The sequence below is a fragment of the Sardina pilchardus genome, chromosome 4 (assembly GCF_963854185.1).
Source record: "Sardina pilchardus chromosome 4, fSarPil1.1, whole genome shotgun sequence".
NCBI lineage: Eukaryota > Metazoa > Chordata > Actinopteri > Clupeiformes > Clupeidae > Sardina > Sardina pilchardus.
The window spans coordinates 10,482,586-10,503,282 of record NC_084997.1 but is presented as its reverse complement, the minus strand read 5'-3'; the positions used below and the strand labels follow the sequence as shown (position 1 = coordinate 10,503,282).

Genomic DNA, 20,697 nt, shown 5'->3' with positions numbered 1-20,697 from the left:
CTTTCTATTGGTTAATTATTATGTCAGTGTCCATGACGAGACCACGGTGGGTTTTATTGAAACGCCCCTCATAGGTTGGAACTTGAAATAGGCAGACGTTGTGGGTTTATATTTATAATCGTGAAAATGGAGACATGAAACATTCCTTTTGCGGCATCACGACATCAATACGAAAACATGAAAGCAACTACTTTAGCTTTCTACGGTTTTGCATTAGGACTTTTAGGACTGGGGCTTAGGGAGTTGCTACTTGGTTTCGAGGAAAACAGGTGTAGCATGACATACATGTTCGAGTACCCCGAATACCGGGTGAGTAGGCTACGGAATAAAGCATATCTATATCACATCTTCTTTATTTTAAACTTAGGAACATGTTTCGAGTGCTTAAGCAACATCATCAGCATTTGTAGGTTTTTCACTCAGCTTCGTTAGCCCTAAGCTAGTTTGGAGAGGGCAGTGGCTTAGCCACAGTGTAATCTGTTAGCCACTTTCTCCATCAAGATATCGGGACCTCTGTCAACCTGTTGTTGTGGTGGACCTCATCACCTATTTCACTGATTATGCAAACATCCATAGTCAGATTTATAGGAACAGTCGCGCAAACTCCTATCCAAAGTTTCAGTATCGTTTTTAAATCGGCGCTCTCGACAGGAGAGTTTGAAAAGATTGAATTGACATCTCAGTCTTATGCACGCCATTTGATACCAACACGATTGTGCATAATCAACGTACATGTGAAGCTGGTTTGTGTTTTGAGAGAGGCAGAGGTTAGGCGAGTGGCTGACCTGACCTGTTCACCTTTAATGTGCTTGCTGTACTGTTTCTCACCTGTGACTGTGCGATGTGAGACAGCAACTGTAACCCAATACAGATTAGGCTTTTTCTGTGCAGCTATGGAAGACTATCAGTCAGACAGATGTAGGTGTGATGTTTCAGTAGTGTCATGTTTTACCAGGATAAGTACCCGCTGTATCCAGCTGTTTTTTTTTATTATTTAATTTTTTTAAACGTTTTGTTTGTGCGTTCAGCGTGTCCAGCTGCCACGACGAGTATCGCGTCTGTACCCAGCCTATGGACTCTACTTGTATGGAGAGGGGGTATATGCTCAGGAGACCAGGGGCCTCAAGCTCAGTGGAGCCCCAGTGCTGTTTTTACCAGGGAACGCAGGCAGCTACAAACAAGGTATGCCACACATGCACCTTACCCAAACCTACTCAATTCAGAGAAGTGCACCTACATGGTCATTCTAGCCTACAGTGCCCTTCAGTGTAAATAGTGTGGCCTACATATGCTCTGCGAATCATTAATGCTGACTTGTCCTCAGAGGCCTCTCCACCAATGAACTGTACAGAATTAGAGATTTCTCCATTAGACAATTCTCTGTGAACTTGACCTTAAATTAATGAGAAACTCAGAGAAGCTCAACTTGTGGGATTTCACCTTCCATAGGATGTCAGGTGAAGTGCTGCCAGACCATGGAACAGAATATCTGTAATATTTTCACACAGTCTATACTATTATTAAAGCTAGTTAGTTCATTTCTATTTCTACGTCTATGTGTGCATGCAGATTTATCTTCATGGTTTTAAATCATTCAAGGGATTTGGTAGTGTGCCTCCATTTTGGTTAGTCTTGTCTCTCCTAGGGCCACGAGTAGGTGGAAAACACCCACTCACCACTGTAGACACACACACACACACACACACACACACACACACACACACACACACACACACACACACACGCCAATTGATATGTGGTTGCATGTAGTAACAAGGGTCTAAACAAATCTCATGTTTTTGTAGTTAAAATATGTATTTCACAGAATTGAAATATATACCAGTCTAGATGTACAGTATATGTTTCTGTGTATACTGTATGATAAAAACATAGTTGTGTATAAGATGTGTAGCAGTGTATGTGTTATTCCTAGTCACTCAATGTAGAACTGAATTGATTGCTGTACTCCTGTCAATGTTTGTTCTGGAGCATTGGTGTTATGTAGGCCTAGTAGAGAGGATATCCAATTCCAAACATCTAGTTTTTACTTTTCACAATGAGTTGCTTTATGTTGAACCTTGACCTTGGTTATTATCCTATTAATATCACACCATTCTTCTCCTAGCCTTGTGGTTATACAACCAGGGGTTCAAATAATTAATTTGATTGTAGCCATGATGATAGTTTAGAGTTGCATGTAGTGGACTGCCTGTGTACACTGTCTAGTGACAGTGGCAATCATAATGGAATGTGCTTGTACATGCTGGTCTGGGTACATGGATGCAGTTGGATTTTGGTTAGTTTTGCTCACTGACATAATACAGAATTGTGACTGACCTCAGACCACTTTTTACGATAACTTTAGATGTTTTGTAGACCTACGTTAAACGTGATGGCATCATCGTGAGCTCTCACCGTCTGCTGTTGCTATCTGTGTGTGGCAGCTCGTTCCCTGGGCTCAGTGGCACTGCGGAAGGCCGAGGGGCTGGAGGGTGGCGTCCACTTCAACGTGTTCACCATCGACTTCAACGAGGAGCTGGTGGCGCTGTATGGAGGAAGCCTGCTCAGGCAGACCCGCTTCCTGCACGAGAGCATCAAGGCCATCCTGCGCCTCTACAAGGTGTGTGTGCACACACATGAACATGCACTTTTGAGCATTATCATATCCACCATTTAATTATTGTGTCAGCCTTAGTTTAGTGGGGTTGAAGTCAATCATGGCTTCATTTTGTGCATCACACTACACTCTCCCACGTTTTATTGAATGGGTGGGTTACACTCCAAAACCACCTTAGAACCTATTGATTTCCCCATTAGGAGTTTACCTGTACCATTCCATAAGAACCATTAAGTGGAGGTTAAACTACTGTGTGTGGACATATTTGTAATGCTGTTGTATCTCGTGCAGGAGCACCCAGACCCCCCTACTAGTGTGGTGTTGGTGGGACACTCCATGGGCGGTGTGGTGGCCCGAGCGCTGTTCACCCTGCCCAGGTTCAACCCGAGGCTGGTCAGTCTCATCATCACCCAGGCGTCCCCACATCAGGCTCCAGTGCTCCCACTAGACCCCTACTTACTGGGTAGGCTCTTGACCTCCTGCCTGTAATTGCAGCATATTGGTGCAGATACACAGCTATGTGAACTATACCATGCATACAACTGAAAGCATTTCTCTTTCTCTTTCTTTCTTTCTCTCTCTCTCTCTTTCTTTCTATATTTCTATCTTTCTTTTTCTCCCTCTCCCTTTCTCTGTGTTAGAGTTCTACTCTGCTGTCAGACAGCGATGGATCACTGGAGCACAGGACCTACGGAACGTGACCGTGCTCTCTGTCGGGGGTGGTTACCGTGACTACCAGGTGCGCTCCGGCCTCGCAGCGCTGCGGTGCCCCCTGGCTGACCCCAACAAGCTGTCCCTGGTGGTAAGAGACCGAGAAGCGCTACGCCGTCTCCTAGGCTGGCATGACTCACTGGGCACATTCCCACAGAGGTGGCATGCTGCTGATGCTTTAAACGGAGCTGTCAGTGTCCAGCCACCTCTGACATAATCCATTTATGGCCCACATGTGCCATTTGTGCATGACATGGTCATGCTGTGGTTCTTGCACATGCTTGGTTTTTATTCATTTGGTACAGTATGTTTAGTTATGTTCTCTTGCAAGCTTGAGTGATATTTCTGTTATGTGTTTCTGGTATGTGTTACTTAGTGTTCACTCTATTCCTTGTGAAAGGTCACTGCTGTACCAAGGACCTGGGTGTCTACAGACCACTTGTCTATAGTCTGGTAAGATGCTCAGATGGTCATTTTATCTTGCAGTTGCAGCAGTATCCAAGTAGATGATCCAGCCGCCACTCCAAAGAGGGTAACCACTGTGAATCATTATGCGTTTGTGTTTAGGTGTAAGGAGCTGGTCCTGGCAACAGTTAGGGCTTTCTTTGACCTCATCGAACCTGAGACTGGCCAGGTAAGATACTGTATATGTATGTACATGGCCTCCATATAGATTATGTACAAATGTCCTGGTATATGCACTCAGAAATGTTTGTTTACATTTCACAGTCATGTTGAAGTGTACATTTTATTGTCATGTCATTATCCTGTCTTTGATACCTTTGAGTTGACATGTGATTGATGTTAGTTCACAGATGACACAGAGAAGAGGATCTCTGTCCTGAATTATCACTTCATCAGACACCCAGTGCAGGTGCTTGGAGAGGAACCAGAACCCATAGCCACCTTTACAGGTAATTCCGAATATATCCCGTGTAGAAGTCGACATGCTGTAAGATGTGTGAGTGAGCTAGAGTTCTTTATTTATTTATTTTTGTTTTTCTTGTCTTATTTTTCTCTGAAGCCCCAATTGAGGCCTGGAGCGAAGTGAACACCCTCCGCCTCTTCCACAGTGCCCCTAAGGTGAGCTGTTGCATTTTTGGTTGACCTTAGAACTTGACAAACAGCAGGAGAGAACGAAAGTGAAAACGACATATTCTCTGTGCATGCTGGCTCAATAATGTCCGAGATCAACCTGCAGACTGGTGAAATCCATAACTTTCTCCCTGGCAGGAACCACAGGAGAAGTATTTCCTGTTTGCTCTATCGAGTCGCAGGAAAGCCTACAGCCATTTCCACTGTCGAAGCAGCAACTTGGTAAGCACCCCCAGGGCTGTACGCTGCGAGCACCTCGTCGCAAATGCGAGTAAATATATATTAGTGCTAATTGAAAATATGAAATGGGAGCACAGGTGCGAGTACTGAATTCAACCCTTTTATTCGCATTTTGCTCCTAAAAATCCACACCAAGTGGATCAAAGTATAGGCTAGTACAATTTTCGCGCATCTGTAGACCTATAGCCTACTAATTTCATAGTTGACAACTCTAACGCTCCTGGCTGGAAACTCACACTTTCAGCATCAACCTCGCTGTCTCTCACACACGCAAGAAATGTCACTCCAAAACCATTCTTCTTTTTCTTCAATCTGTTCGTTATCAGTTGGTGACTTTGTAGCGATTACCGTTGAAACGGCAAACCATGATAAGAATGTTGACTATATAGCCTACAATAGGCTACCGTGTTCATTTCAAATATTATTATTATCACGGTTGATAAACACGGTGTGGAAACCGTGTTAGCTTCACCCCAGCCTGAATTTGACATAGGCCTGCCTTGTTGACTTCTATGAAAGAAATCCGACTGATTCTGTTGTCTAAATGATGGTTTTAACCACGATTTGGTGTAGGCTACACCTGCTTTAAAAAGGCGGAACATTTTCATTGCAAATGTGCGCATCATAGCCACTCTGCGTCTTTGGAGGTTATGTTCACATTAAATCCATTCCACTAAAGTTATCCGAATACCGTAACGTTTTATTTTGAGCACTGGTTGTCACTCATTTGATATAACAGATATAGCCTACCAAACTCCAAGACGAGTCATGGTAGAGTAAGTTAAGCACCCAGCCAATTAAACAAGACCAAGGAAAAAGTGACAACTCACGATGCCATGCCATGGTAGGCTAAATCAAGTTAACGTTACTGGACAGTGGACACTCATCTTTTCTATTACACCAGAAATATTTGTCTTTACCTTTGTTAGTTTTTTGAACATTTAAGTTATTTAATGAAAACATGATGTATCCTTGAACTATGCTTGACTCTTTTCCTAAAACCGAATGAAACCTAATTATGTTCACCTTAAAGTGACAGGCACTCAATTAGACCTACACATCACCCCTGTAATATCATTAAAGACAAGTGTAATCAATATGAAGTATTCAGTTTACTGAATATTTTAAGCTATAAGTAATTATGCAGATCCTAAAATGCTATAAATTGTTAACAAAATGTAGGCTATTCAAATTCTGAATTCAAAATATGAAATAGAAACAAGACAAGCCATTTTCTGTGTGTGTAGGGTTTGAGCAGAGACTATGATTGCCACTGCTGTGAATGATCTGTATCCTGCTTAAGGCAAGAAGGTTTTCAAGGAAATTTCATAGTGCTCCTAATTTTTTTTCTGTGCTCCTAAACTTTTTAATTTAGGAGCACCTGTGCTCCTAGTGAAAAAGCTTAGCGTACAGCCCTGACCCCAATGCTGTACTGTATATGCATTGCACACAATACATTCTTGGTCTGCGGTTTGCCGGACATAAACCACAAAGTGGTTCCACTTTTCTTACTTCTTGTTTCTATCTGAACATTTCTGCTGACGGCATTTATTGAAGAAGGTTGCTCTGTTCAATTTCTTCACACAGGAGATGACCAGCTGGCTCTATGGCTGCACAGAAATGAATGGCTCTATGTGGTGAGTGCAACGCTGCCAAATTGTTCTCTGTTGACATTGTCTTTTGTCTTTTTTTTTTGGTTCTGGTGCTATAAATGGCTCCTTCTGTTTGTCAAAAACAACACTCAGTCAGCCCTCTCTTTTAGTCTGCAGGCGGTGGATTTGTCATGGGGGACGGAGCTGCTCCCTCCTTACAAGGTAGACTCTCCTCTTGATGTCGGCGTACATACTGATGGTCTCCACTCGTTTCTTACCGTCAGATATTCCTGATCAAGGCACGCCTGCGTCAAAGTAAACAAATATGAAAGAATAACCTCAAAGTGAATCTCTGCTTGATGAACCATTCTCACCCAGCCTATCCCATTACATTGCAGGAAAAATATGTATTTTTACAGTTGTATAATTGTTCTCAGTAGTTAGGATTGGCTACATTTCCTATCTAGGAATTATTGGCAAGCCAGCCGGCTGCACTGGTAGTTTAATCTGCTTTTGTGGCGTCACACATTAGATTAGACCATGTGCATTGAAACACGCTTCCCTGGATACTCAGTGTTATGGTGCACATTAGAATCCTCTCACACCTGCGGTCCATGCTGTTATTGCCATTATCTGCCCATTTCTCTAGGTACTGACTGTTCGAGTGAGCGAGCTGTCCTCAGTCTCCCATCTTGTTGTCGCTGCCTCCAACCCTAGTGGCAACCAGGTACACCTCACCTCACAAAAGACCTGTACCCATGTAGACACATATTCATATCGGCATCAGGTCAAATCCATGTGATAGACATCCATATCCACATACACTTCAAATATAGACAAATGATACAGTATGTGATAGAAATTCATATCCATACAGGCATCAGATATAGACAAAGATATGTGATAGAGATTCATATCCATACAGGCATCAGATATAGACAAAGATATGTGATAGAGATTCATATCCATACAGGCATCAGATACAGTATAAACAAAGACATGTGATAGACATCCTCTCTGTACTTGTTGTCTGTCTCAGTTTATGATGGAGTGTGAGTGGCAGAGGGAGGAGTCTCAGACCATCCCTGTGGCCGTGCCTCACGTGCTGTCCTTTGGTAAGTGGGGGAACGGAAGGGCCTTTTGTCTCTTGAATTCACATTCAGTACCTGTCTCAGCCACGGTGAGCTGCTTGGCTGTTTACGCAAAAGGCACCCGTGCCTATAATTAATGTTTTAAATCTCACGGGCAACTGGCCCTCTCTGCCTCCAGGCCTGACTGTTAGTGATGTCACCATCAACTCCTCTGGGCTGCTCCACACCGTTCAGCTGCAGCATTTCCACCAGGTGCTGATGCGCAACCTTCCAGAACCTTCTTCAAACCTGGTTTCTTGTGTCATGGTGTCTGTGCATCCATACAGTTTCGCATTTGCTGAATGTGTGCTGCTCTGCTCTGTCTTCAGGTCTACCAGGCTTTCAGAATCACAGTTGTGAGCCAGTGTAAAGTAAGCAAAGGTGAGTCCTACAGACACTCTGAGCTCTTGGTGTTTATCTGAGACTGCAGGATTCAAGAATGATCAGTGATGTCTTTGGTGTTCTGTGAGGTGAGCGCTCAGTTCAGTGCACATTTTGGTTTGCAGACCGACTGCCCAGTGTTTATAGACTGAAGGCCCCCTGGTTCAGAGAGGACTCTTTCACTACTGCAAGGTAAGGGCTGTGACCTTTGGTATTCTCCACTGGCTGTAGTCATGACTGTTTAAAGCTGCAGGCGGAGTGCCGAACGGAAATCTGGCAGTACACAGTGTCTAAGGTTTTTTTTCTCCCCATTTTTGTTATTTCCGTTTCCATGAATTCCTTCTAAAAGCATCCCCTCCGTTACCGAGATTTCTGGAATGCTTCACACAAGTCGTCTCGACAACACCTCAAGTGCCCTCTTGTTGCTCCACACTGCCCCCAACTGTCAGTATAAGGTAATACAACTCTTGCATTCAGGTTTAACTTTGTGTGAAGTCATTTCCGTCTGATAACTGAGCACTCTCTATTTTCAGGTATCAGTGAGGACCTCTTTCCTTAAAGTGCTGGGACAGGTGAGGAAACCCTGAAGGATTTCACACAACAGTAGCTCTGTAATCATTATTATCAGATATGAATTAAACTGCAAGTTCATAAAGACAAATCTTTATGACTTAAAGTTTGTTTAGCAAAAACCCTCATATTATAGGTTTTGAATAGTTGTCATAGTTGCATATGCTACCATGGTGATTTAAAAAAAAAAAAATCTTCTGCATGTGTCTTTGGATAATAAATGGATATAAGATTAGATAAGCTCGATAATTAAGGCTGTACATTTCTAATGGAGGCGTTTGACGTGTGTCCGTAGGTTCTGCGTTTCTGCGGCCCGGTGCTTCCTGTCTACATGGCCGTGACGCTGCTCCTCTCGCTGGGTGTGCAGCTGGGCTCCATCGGCCGGACGGGGCTGCCAGTGGGGATGGACGAGGCCATGAGCCGGGCCCTGCGACCCCACGCACTGGAGCTCCCCGTCTACCTGCTACACCTGCTCCTCAGGTGAGTCACGTCACGAGAGAAACTTGTTTGAGGAACCACTGCTTGTCCGAAGACCGACCTGTGTGTGTGTGTGTGTGTGTGTTTGTGTGTGTGTGCGCCAAGATTAGTTTCATCAGATAATGAATGAGGAAATGAAAAGGTTCCCTCATTTCAGCATTCCTTCGTCGGCCTGTTTTGCATCTCTCTGTTTGAACTTGTGAATTCCACCGCCACCTTGGTCTCTTGTGTCTGCGTGTGTAGGCAGAGCTGGTTTGAGGAGGTCTGGGTGTCGCTCGGCCTCCCCGCGGTGGACGGCCTGCCTCTCATGGCGGTGGAGAACACCGTCCAGAACGCCGTAGTGCCCAGCGAGGACTGGCCACGCCTCCTAGGCCCCGTCCTGTGCCTGCTGGGGGCCACTGTTGCATTTTGGGGCAGCACAGTGATGCGGCTTGGCCTGCGCCTGTTCTCCCTCTTCCTCGCTCCTTTGCACAGGTGGGGATGGGACATACTCGCATAAAGCTACTTTATCTGTCAGTCACAGTGCAGGACACACATCTGTTTTTGTGGTCTCATTCCGTGTGTGTGTGTGTGTGTGTGTGTGTGTGTGTGTGTTTGGGTGTCATTTCTGTGTCATACCAGGCCCTCAGTGTCTCGAGACTGTGGTACCCTCCTCCTACGAACTCAGGTCTTCCTCATCCTGGCTTTGGGCACCTTGGGCGGAGTGACCTGTGGGGCTTTGTCAGTCACCGTGGCCTTTCTGCTTCACTTATACCGGGTGAGATGAGGACGCGCTCAGTCTGTTCAGACTCATTTCAGTGGAAGGACCCCAGATTTGTATTTATTCTGCTAGTCATAAATTACGCTAATTACTAATGAATAGTAATACTGATGCACATTTTAATGTTCCGTTGAAATCGTGATTTATCTGAACAATTCGGCTCATCTTATGTCCTTGTGTCCTTTTTTAGGTGCTCAGGCTACAGATGACAGAGCGGTCATTGCGCCACGTGCTGAACCTGGTGGGTGATATGAAAGCTCAGCATAATTCTCCACACCGCACACCTGGATGATCTCATGAATCTCCTCACGGCAGCAAATGTGGTTCCTGCGCGTCACTGCTACCACATGGCCATAGTCTACCCAGCAGACATAACACTCCTGCGTCATTTCTGTTCCCCTACCCAGGCTCCTCAGAAGGTATCCCCGGAGACGGAGAACGGTTACGGGGCCGGTGGCTGTCAGAGTCGACCTAAGGAATGTAACGGTGCCCCGCTGCTGACGCAGTCAGCGCTGCAGGAAGTCAGAGACGACCTCCAGCTGCACCTCAGTCTCTCCGCTCTGCTCACGCTACCCATGATGCTCTGCGCCCCGTCACTTATACATTGGTCCCGTAACCTCAGGTACTGAGTTGGTGTATAGTGGAACATCTGGTGTCAAACTGGTACATGGCATATGATCTGAATATGTTTCTTGTAGTTCAGATGCTGTTGTTGACACATGTGTTGACACACTGTCCACACATGGACAGTTGATATAATTGGGGAATATGTGCAAGTAAATGTCATCTACATGTATTTAAAATCACATACCAACTACCTTTAAGAAATAAATCATATCACAAAATATTACATAGCTATATTATCAGCACACATGCCTAAGCGAACCGAATGAAATGTTCCTTGTTGATTTCCTCTTTGCGCTGCGAATTCGGCGTCCACAGATACTCTGTCCCGTTGGACCCTGACCCGTGCTGGCCCCACACTCTCCCCCTGCTCTCGGCCACGGTGCTGCTCGTCAACTGCAACACTGACACACTCAGTCACAGGTGGGGCTCACTATGGGTCGGCTCTTTATGCCTAGACTTTGTTTCTCACTCATCACAAAGCAAAAATACTGAGAGCAAATCTTAGGAAGATGGGTGACTGAAGTAAACAAAGGTCTGCAAAAATCATACATGATTTCTGTCTTTGTGTTTATGCGTTTTAAATATCAAGCTCTCTTACTAACCGTGTGTGTGTGTGTGTTTATTCCAGTAAAGTCCTCAGACTGACCTGCCGGCTGTTGTTGCCCCTGTGCATTGCCATGGTGACCTTCTCCTCCCTCCACCTGTATCGAGTCACTCACTTCCTGTCTGTGGCTCTGGGCCTTTTGGCTATTTCCTGTTACCTCTGACCGCTCTCAACGGGGTCCCATCACCAAACCCATAAGCAGGTAGAACCCATCCCAGACAGCCTTACAATATGAGTTACTCCTCCCATCCTGAAGGGGGGGACAGTGACTCCACTTCAGAAGACCCATACCGTGCGATCTCACCAACGGAGTCTCAACAGGGTATTCCTGTGTCATTGTCATGGTTAGCTTGATGTGAGTTTATGATTGGGTTCTGTTCTCCACAACACTCCTATTTCTTTTAACTGACTTGATGTTCTGTCTGTCTGTGTCTGATATTCTTTCTGTTTGTGTCTGATGTTCTTTCTGTTTGTGTTTGACGTTCTGTTTTCTGTGTGTGTCTGATGTTTTCTTTTGTCTGTCTGTGTCTGTGTCAGATGCTCTCGTTCATTTGTCTATTCTTGTCCATCCCCACACACTCCTTAACAACAAGCCCATTTTAAGATGTAGGTTAAATACGTAGCTCATGTTTTGCTGCCAACGTTCACGCTCACATGTCATTAGTGGATTGATCGCCAAAAATGACCCATAATCATGATGGTCGCCACACTTACAGCCATGTAATTTAATGGGACCATGTCAAAACTGACTTTTAATGCTACTGTGTACTGACACTTACACTGTATATGAGTATAACCCGCCTGAATGCGAGTGCAATATTCAGTATTCTAACCATAATAAGCAGGACCGACCGGCCAAGTGGACACTGGCAAGCAGAGAGACGTTGTGACTCCCAACGGAGTATATTTCCTGTCCTGGATGTCACAGCATTGACCATAAGCCATTGGAGAAGCTCTTCTCAGATTAGTGCCATAGTTTGCCAGAGCATTCAGTCAAGAGCCAGCAGAAGGCCAGGAGTCTTAAGACTCTTCATGTCCGCTTTATACAGCGACCCATCACTTATATAGGGCAGATGGTTAGTGGACCATGTGTATGCCCACTCCAGTCACTGTTAGTGATATAGGTGTCACTGTGCATCTAAACTCACTGAGTACTTGAATAGATAACTACTTACAGGCCATGAAGGGGAAGAATATCCATTTAGCTAGCTGGTACAGCCATGTTGCTGGCCTACTGTAATTAGTACTGATGAATTACTTGCAGTACTAACAGGTATGTGAGTGCGCAGGGCGGTAACTCTCTCACCTGTAAGGGAATGCCCATCCTGTTTGTTTCTGACTAATGTTATACCGATGAGCAATGTAGCCACAGTGTGTTGCTGTTGCAGCTGTTTAGTTTTTTTAACACCAACCCATCATCCTGTATGCCCATACAAGTTACTGTTCGTGATGTCCAGTTAACTTTGATGAGTGTACTGTATGTGTTTGTGGAGGTGAGTGCAGGACAGTGGCATTATTTCAACTCCCATTTGAGTTTGGGATTCGATAACTTTTCATCATATCACTGTATTTACATAGAAGGTAAATTGTCGGTTTAAACCTCTAATGCACTGCTCACCAGCACCATATGTCTCAATAATTAGATATGTATTCCACTCAACGTCCTTAACTACTGAACCATAGCCACGGTTTTTATCATTTTTCTCCCCTGTGATTATGGCGTGGATAGCAAGAAGCCATGCTAAAAAAAAGAGTATTCCCTAAACACAACAACTAGTGCCTTGCTACAACTATTCCCCAACTATTTTGCATGAGCATTTTCCTTATCTGCCCATTGTCTAAAGTTGGACAGTTACTGGGACCTATGGTTGTCAGTCAGACCAGCATCCCTGTCTCATCCAACTGCTTTATTCAGAAATATCAAGAGACGATGGTGTGCACAAGAGGAGGTGTTAGTGGTTCACCAGTATGATACCTGGTCAGGATTTATATGCAGAGTCTTTTGTATGCCTTCTCCTGTCAGTGAAATCTCACCCTTGCGTTGCGGAGAGTTTCAATATTAATGGTGTTGTAAAATAATGTTGTTTCTCAATGTTCCATGTGACCTGATAAACCAGAAAAAAAGTGGTGACCCTCGTTTTCCATAGAAATGTTGAAAAAACTACCAAAAAAAAAAAAGAATAATCCAGAATACCTGGAAAATAGTATTTGAACATTGAGAAACCCATCCTTTTTATGATACCTTGATACCCGGAATGATACCTAGCTGTATCATTTATGACCGTACTTGTATGAATTGTACCATTCTTGGAAGCATAGAAGCATCTTCTTGAGCAACAAAAACTTTATATGGCACCTTGCTTCCTTGACCAAACTCTGCTGTCACACTCATTGAGGAGATGCTCCCATGTCACCTGCACTGTGATTGTACCTGCACCTGTCTGTGCGTGTGTGTGGTGTGTGTGGTGTGTGTGTGTGTGTGTGTGTGTGTGTGTGTGTGTGTGTGTGTGTGTGTGTGTGTGTGTGTGTGTGTGTGTGTGTGTGTGTGTGTGTGTGTGTGTGTGTGTGTGTGTGTGTGTGTGTGTGTGTGTGTGTGTGTGTGTGTGTGTGTGTGTGTGTGTGTGTGTGTGTGTGTGTGTGTGTGTGTGTGTACTGATGTGTTGATGGCACGTGATATTACTGACTAGCATCAGCTGTCGAGGGTATTTGTGGATATCGTCTGTCTCTTAATGTGTGGTGCAGTTGTTTTTGTGCTTTGAAGTGCACACATTCTGCCTCGTTTCGAGTCCAGGCGTGATTTATAGTGTATACACACTTTGGTGTAGGCTCAACATTGTGGTGAAAGTACTAGAGAAATGGACATACTTTTTTGTATCAAACATGATTGTGATTTTTTAACAATTGGTGTTCACTGTGATGTGTCGTGATCTTCGAGGAACAATTTTTTTGACAGCATTGTCTGTGTTTTTTCGCTATCCTGAAAGGGGAGTCTTATTGAGACATGATGAGCTTTGTGGCAAAACTAGTCTTAAGCGATGTCTAATAATACAGAATAGATGTTTCTCTGTGGTAGATGTGCTGTTGCAGCTAGAGCTATTCATGGACTATGACTGTACTGGCCTCTAGACTCAGCCTGGATTCCTTATTCATGGGCATCACATTGGCTTAGAGCATAATGTAACACAAGCAAGTTCTGTCATCGGTCAGCTGTGAGGTTGCGACGGTTTTACCACTGCACCTAGGTATGCACACTGACTTTGACTAAAACATTGCATCGACTGTTCCTGATTCCTCAGCATCACCACAGTATAGCTGATTCACTGATCAACCAAATGTCTGTGTTTTTATTAAGGTGTTACTGCTTTTTTTCTCCCCCGAGTACACTTCCTTGCACTACAAACTGCTCCCACTGTCTAGTATCAGAGTATTCTAAATACCAACAAATGTGGCTCTAGATAGGATGGCATCAAGTGATTTTGTAAATACATTATGACCAGTGGATCAAATATGTATGCTGGCATTTTTACTTTGGTGAATTAAAGTACAAGTGCTTGGTGTGAATACACTGTAAGATGTGTAAGTGCAGTGATAAATGTTGATTTAGTAATGTCAAATATTCTGTAGCCATTGTAAATGGTGACTCGCTGAAACATCACACGTGTCTCTAAAGGGAACATTTAACATGTAATCATGTGGAAGACATCTTGTACTTGATTTTGTGACTCGTATTTTGCGAGTTTCTTTGCTGTATTTAAAAAGGGATTGTCCAAGCAGTGTCCATAGACAAGCATAGCATGTTTGTTCGGCTGACCTGACACAGACTTGATCTGCTGTCACCATCAGTAAGCTACCTACATCTGCTACAGGTCCTACATGTGTTTGAGACACTTTCCGTGCATAATAGCTAGCTGTATCCAGTTAAAATGTGTGCTGGGTAGTATGGCTATGTCTAAGGGAGTCATTCTGGTAGTTTTTACATCACACACTGTAAAGCCAACCTTTACGATATTGATAGCTCAGCATTTGTTTCCGACTCTACAGCTGTTCATCTTGAACCATCTTGGCATTTTTATCTTGCTGTGTGTATCGAGCTATTTATGGCTAGTTACCCGTTTTCACTGTATACAGTTTTCACTGTATATTAACTGCAATGTTTTAAGACCGATGCTTGGTGGTTCAAATGGTCAGGTCCAGCATTACTGCCTATTGCTATTGTCTGGTTTTATATAATAACTGAGTTGCCCAAATGGACATTCTCAATTCTCAGGTTTAAAAACTGTCGTAAGGAAGAGATTGCTTGGTGTTTTATATGATGTTCAAATTTAAACGGATATTATATTTATCAGAACGTTGTGCTATTTGTGAGCACTGTTACTGTTAAAATAAAAAAAAAAAAGAAAAAGAGGAAAAAAGTTTGTGTGTATGAAAGTTATTCTTCCTTTCTGACAGGGGCACAAATCACACATCATCCAACTTAGGATATTGGCAATTAAAATGTTATTACAAGTCCAGATCATATTGAAGTGCAAGACCCCTGCTAGACCACTTAGCTATTTGATTGAGTGGGCTCCTGTTTTTCAAAAAGTTTCTCAAACCAGGCTGGTAGTGCATGAAGCTGATTCAATAAAAGCAAGATAAAACTGGGTCATGATGGATATTCTAACACAAGCACTATATTGTAGGCCTAGGCTTACTCCTCTAGCACAATTCAGCACTTACAGTATATGCATTTTCTTCTGAAGACCTTTTACATGTATGAAGATATCTGGAGATTATTATATAGCCTTATATGCCAGAACATTCCTAGCCTATGGTTTTTCTTTCATTTTGGATTTGTACTGCTAAAGATGCCTGGTAAATAGTCTGGTGCTTAAGAAGACACGGTTCCACTTTTAACCACTTTCTTTTTGTGTTGTACAGTAGACCAACTTGTTGCTTGATAGAATTGTGAAGGTATATAACTCCATGCTACATTACCTAATGCAGACATACATGACATAGTCAATCATAGTCAACATCCACCATGATGAACCACTTCAAATTAATATTTTAAATTGTTATACCTTTGCCTTTGCATATGCTGCAGCCTTGTGTGGTGCATTAATGGGGAACATTTTCCAAAAGCTTTGAGAGAGCCTTCAATCAACAGGGTATAGAAAGCGTTTTGCAACAGTCTATTGACTCCACAACCAAAAAAAGTGCAAGCAGTGCTAAAACTTGAAGAAATCTTATTGTGATTTCTCTTATCTACTTAAAAAAATACTTCAGAGGATCCATACACCAATTGATCAAGGATGCCTCCTTCTAAGATATTACATTTAGGCTGTTCAATATTTGCTTTGTGTCTTTTGTCATGTGATTTTGAACAATCTAAACAAAATAATAATGACACAAATGCGCTAGGCCTATCTATGGGAAAGGCTTAGGCCTATAACTCAGATATTGTTATTCTTTCACCTCTGTTCAGAATAAAATGTACATCTTCTAATGTCCAATTATTATATTTACGGAGTGCAAAACTGTTAGCCTATCTGTTTAACCATGGCAAATTCTATGGAGTTTTGGCTTCAAGGCAGAAGAGGTAAACCCCCTAAGAATGAAATTCAGAAACCTGTATTCGCCTCTCTCGTGGTGAGGAATTGCAATTTTGCCGCCTCTGGAGAGCTCGAGCGTGAGCATTATAAAATGCTGAGAGGGATGAACTGAGAGGGGCACAACAGGAGAAATGTGAAGAAAGGATATGAGGGAACACGAGCCTCGGAGAGAAAGCCAGAGATTGAAAGGCGGGTTATAGGTAGAGGGCAGCGTGGCAGAAGATGCACAGAACATGCGGCAGAGAAATATAGCCATGGTGGGTGAATTCCTGAATACACATCTGTAATGTGCATAGGCTAGCCTATATGTGTCTATAGGGTGCCTCCCACCTTCCATCATATGACGCCTCGAGGTCTATCCTGGTCTAGGCTATCCTCACGTCGCCGCCCACTCTCAGCAGGCACATCGTCCACATCAGGAGCACGAACGGAGAAGTATTGGCCATTATAAAGAGCCAATTGACAAATGGCAACTTAAGACGACTGATGAGGTAGCCTATTCTGTTTTTTTAGTTGAATCGCGGTCCTTCAATATGTGGGAGTATTGGGGAAAGACGCAGCGGGATTTGGTCACGTCAACAGGGGAATAAACCCTCAGCGCATATTTATCACATTGTAATGCAGGTGACTTGGGGCACGTCCTACTGAAACATTTCTTCAGACTAGTTCGTGAGTGTTCTGGGGCGTCTGATGTTTTGCATGCGACGCTTTCGAGATATAAGGTCTCAGTCACTAGGCTAGAGAGGTATTGGTACGCTGGTCAGTGCTGTAGCCTAGTCGTGATATTCAGCACGAATGGTGACAGTCCCTCACTCCAGGAGGCCCTGCTGATGCTCCGCTGATCCGCAGGAGTGATGAACTCTCAAGGATTGCCGTTTCCAAAATGAACAATTCCTTACGAAAGGTAATTATGATGTTCATCTGTCACCTGTGAATTTGCGGTTTTGCTATAGGCTACCCTCTGAAGGGTCCCTGCGTAAGACGGGATGTTACATAATATCGCTTTGATTTAAAAAATGTATCAGTTATGTTAGGTAACATTCTATGGTCTGGCTTTGCGCTTTCGATTACTGCCAAGAGACCTGTGCTGCAGTAGCCTAAGCTATATCATATGACGTGTCGTAATGTGACGATTCATTTGCAGTGGAGCCTAAAAGAAATGGCTCGTCAGATTGAACGCTTTGATCAGAATGCTGATACTGCGTTATGCTGCATAGTGTTACGGATATGATGAACATAAATACATGACGTAGGGAATTCCCAGTGTAACTCAATAGCGGCCGATGACTGAGCCGCATGCTTGCGTGTCAGAGCGTGCCTGCTGGTCAGTCAGTCAAGCAACTGGCTTCTGATACACGTATGAAGTTGGATACAATATGTGCAAGACACCTGAACAGCTCATTGTAAATGCAAAATGCACAATGCACTGAAGTCTATGATGTAATGCTTGGAATAATAATAGGCTAGCCTAATGAATAATGTTATGTGTTATGCGAAAATATTTTTCACTTTAAAAAAAAATGAATGAAGGTCTGAACCGCAAATGTAGCACTAAGCCTCAAACTCAAAAGACTGTTTCTTCATGTCGGAATTACCTCATTTGTAAAGGGAGGAAAATCATTCTGGCATGAACACAAGTGTTTTGGCACAAACTTGGTTGTTTTGGCATGGGTATCCATGTAACTGTGCCCAGGAGCCTGTCAGGGGGATGTCTATCCACAGCAGAGGACAGAGGTGAGAGCCAGAACCTACCACTTAGAACTGATGTGACTCTAGTCAACATCCACCATGATGAACCACTTCAAATTCAGTTGTCATATACTGCCTTTGGATATGCTGCAGCCTTGTATGGTGCATTAATGGGGACACTTTTCCAAAAGCTTTGATTATCTATAAGAGAGAGCCTTCAATCAATAGGGTAGAGAAAGCATTTTGCAACAGTCTATTGACTCCACAACCAAAAAAAGTGCAAGCATGTGCTAAAACATGAAGAAATCTTATTGTGATTTATCTTATCTACTTCAAAAAATACTTCAGAGGATCCATACACCAATTGATCAAGGATGCCTTGCATAACATTGTTAGAATCTGCTATATCAACTGAACTGTCTAAGGAGGAGTCGTGAGACCTGAGAGCTGCTCTCAGGACATGTTTTCCTATAGAGGAGGGGTGATGAGCTGTGGGGATGCTGTGTGCCTCATACAGTAGGTCACGCTGGGATAATTCCCATGAGTAAGCAACTTGGGAAAGGGGCCCAGAAGGCATCCGCAGTGATATCTGATGGGCAAATGTAGGAACAAAACACTCTGCAAGTATTTCAGAGCCTCCTATAGTGTTCATGCTATGGATGAAATGGGTCGTAAGGATGTGTGTGTATGTATATCTGTGTGTGCGTGCGTGCGTGCGTGCGTGCGTGTGTGTGTGTGTGTGTGTGTGAGGGAGAGGGAGTGTGGTGGTGTGTGTGAAGAGGGTGGTATGGGTCTGTTGGTGTGCATGCATGAGTTGAGTGTTTGTATGTGAGAGGGGTAGAGAGAAAGAGACTGTTTCTGTGTCAAAATAAAAACCTGTACAATTCTCTCTGCCAGCTCCCCAAGGTGCCCGTTCTGTCAAGCAGTAAAGTACTGCAGTCACCTCCGCTGGTGCACAGAGGGGTCCTGTGCTGACAACAATACCCTACTCTCTCTCTCTCCCTCTTCATCTCTTTGGGTAGTTCCCAAACTAATCACTAATCTGTTCAAACTCTGAAACATACAAAGAGATACAATTTAATGCAGTATCAGGCCTCTAAACCTAATCTTTTGCAAAGCCCAGTCTACGAGATAAATACCTTGTTATAGTAGGCTCGTTTTTAAGACTGAGCCGCTCCAGGTCTTCTGTAGACATTAGAACAAGTCTCCAAAGGCTCGAGTGAGAACAGAGACTAGGGCAGCAGACATATTATTTCATTACCCTGAGACAGAGCAGCAGCAGCAGGGTGAGGATTCATTCGGCTCTCTTCAAAGAGCTGAATGTGAGACTGGGACGCTGGAACTATTTTCTGTCATGGAGGCATTGAAACGGATGGGGTGTACATTGCTCAAAGACGCACGCATTGGCACAAGCAAGCGCAAGACAGCGCACCCAGGGCCAGCTTCAGGTCGGGCGTTGTTATAAACTTGGATCCGAGGGTTTCTCTCCTGATAAAAGTTTTTACATTCCGGCGGCTAAACAGACCATTTTAAAGTAGTTTGAAAAGGACCGAAATATTAATGGCCAACTAGAGATGTAATTCCAAGGAAATTACGAGTGCATGAAAATGCAAAAATGATGAGGACTTTTATTTTGAAACAGTTGTGGGCAGAGGAAACAGTTGAACAGGATATGCTGTCTTAAGAGAGCCAGAAAGCCTGAGACAGAGAGTTGCTGCCAGGTGGCTTTGAACACCTGGCTTAAGATTCTAATTGCTTAACGACTTCATTGTGATGTCATAATCCAATGTTAAGTCTATGGGAGAAAAAATGTTTTAAAAAATTCATATAAATTAAACGATAAAGTTTTCAAAGTTGAAAATTACATAGCTGAAGTCACCTAAGTAAGACCTACGCAGCGCAGTTTGAATGAAGTTTCTACGTCGAACGGTTGAAGCTGAATTGAACGCACAAAAAGTGACTGAAGACTATAATATCGATAACTAGACATGTAATTCCAAGGAAATTACGAGTGCATGAAAATGCAAAAATGATGAGGACTTTTATTTTGAAACAGTTGTGGGTAGAGGAAACAGTTGAGAGAGCTTAAGAGGGCCAGAAAGCCTGAGACAGAGAGTTGCTGCCAGGTGGCTTTGAACACCTGGCTTAAGATTCTAATTGCTTAACGACTTCATTGTGATGTCATAATCCAATGTTAAGTCTATGGGAGAAAAAATGTTTTAAAAAATTCATATAAAATAAACGATAAAGTTTTCGAAGATGAAAATTACATAGCTGAAGTCACCTAAGTAAGACCTACGCAGCGCAGTTTGAATGAAGTTTCTACGTCGAACGGTTGAAGCTGAATTGAACGCACAAAAAGTGTCTGAAGAAGAATAATAATAATATCGATAATAAGAATAAACAGCATAACAGTAGAGTGCATTTTCATGCACTCTAATAAGAATAAACAGCATAACAGTAGAGTGCATTTTCATGCACTCTAATTAAGCCGTCTAACTCAAATAAACAAACCACGCGGTATAGGCTACCACATTTCACTGCTTGAATAAACATACGCAACAAACGAACGTGGGCATCGCCATAGGTTACTTAACTCACGTTGGCAAT

General features: G+C 43.3%; 1 protein-coding gene across 1 annotated transcript; it reads left to right on the top strand.

Moving 5' to 3' along the window:
* The first annotated feature begins 87 nt into the window (after nt 1-87).
* Nucleotides 88-15,178, top strand: pgap1 (post-GPI attachment to proteins inositol deacylase 1). The gene is made up of 26 exons (XM_062534087.1): nt 88-309; nt 1,029-1,182; nt 2,445-2,620; nt 2,909-3,080; nt 3,259-3,419; nt 3,729-3,781; nt 3,896-3,962; nt 4,137-4,242; nt 4,353-4,411; nt 4,562-4,645; nt 6,251-6,300; nt 6,426-6,477; nt 6,905-6,982; nt 7,295-7,370; nt 7,525-7,598; nt 7,715-7,766; nt 7,892-7,958; nt 8,116-8,221; nt 8,300-8,338; nt 8,632-8,816; nt 9,057-9,287; nt 9,435-9,570; nt 9,764-9,814; nt 9,981-10,195; nt 10,516-10,620; nt 10,829-15,178. Exons 1-26 carry the CDS (start codon nt 178-180, stop codon nt 10,965-10,967), a joined length of 2,820 nt encoding a protein of 939 aa, XP_062390071.1. The 5' UTR covers nt 88-177; the 3' UTR covers nt 10,968-15,178.
* The last annotated feature ends 5,519 nt before the right edge of the window (nt 15,179-20,697 follow it).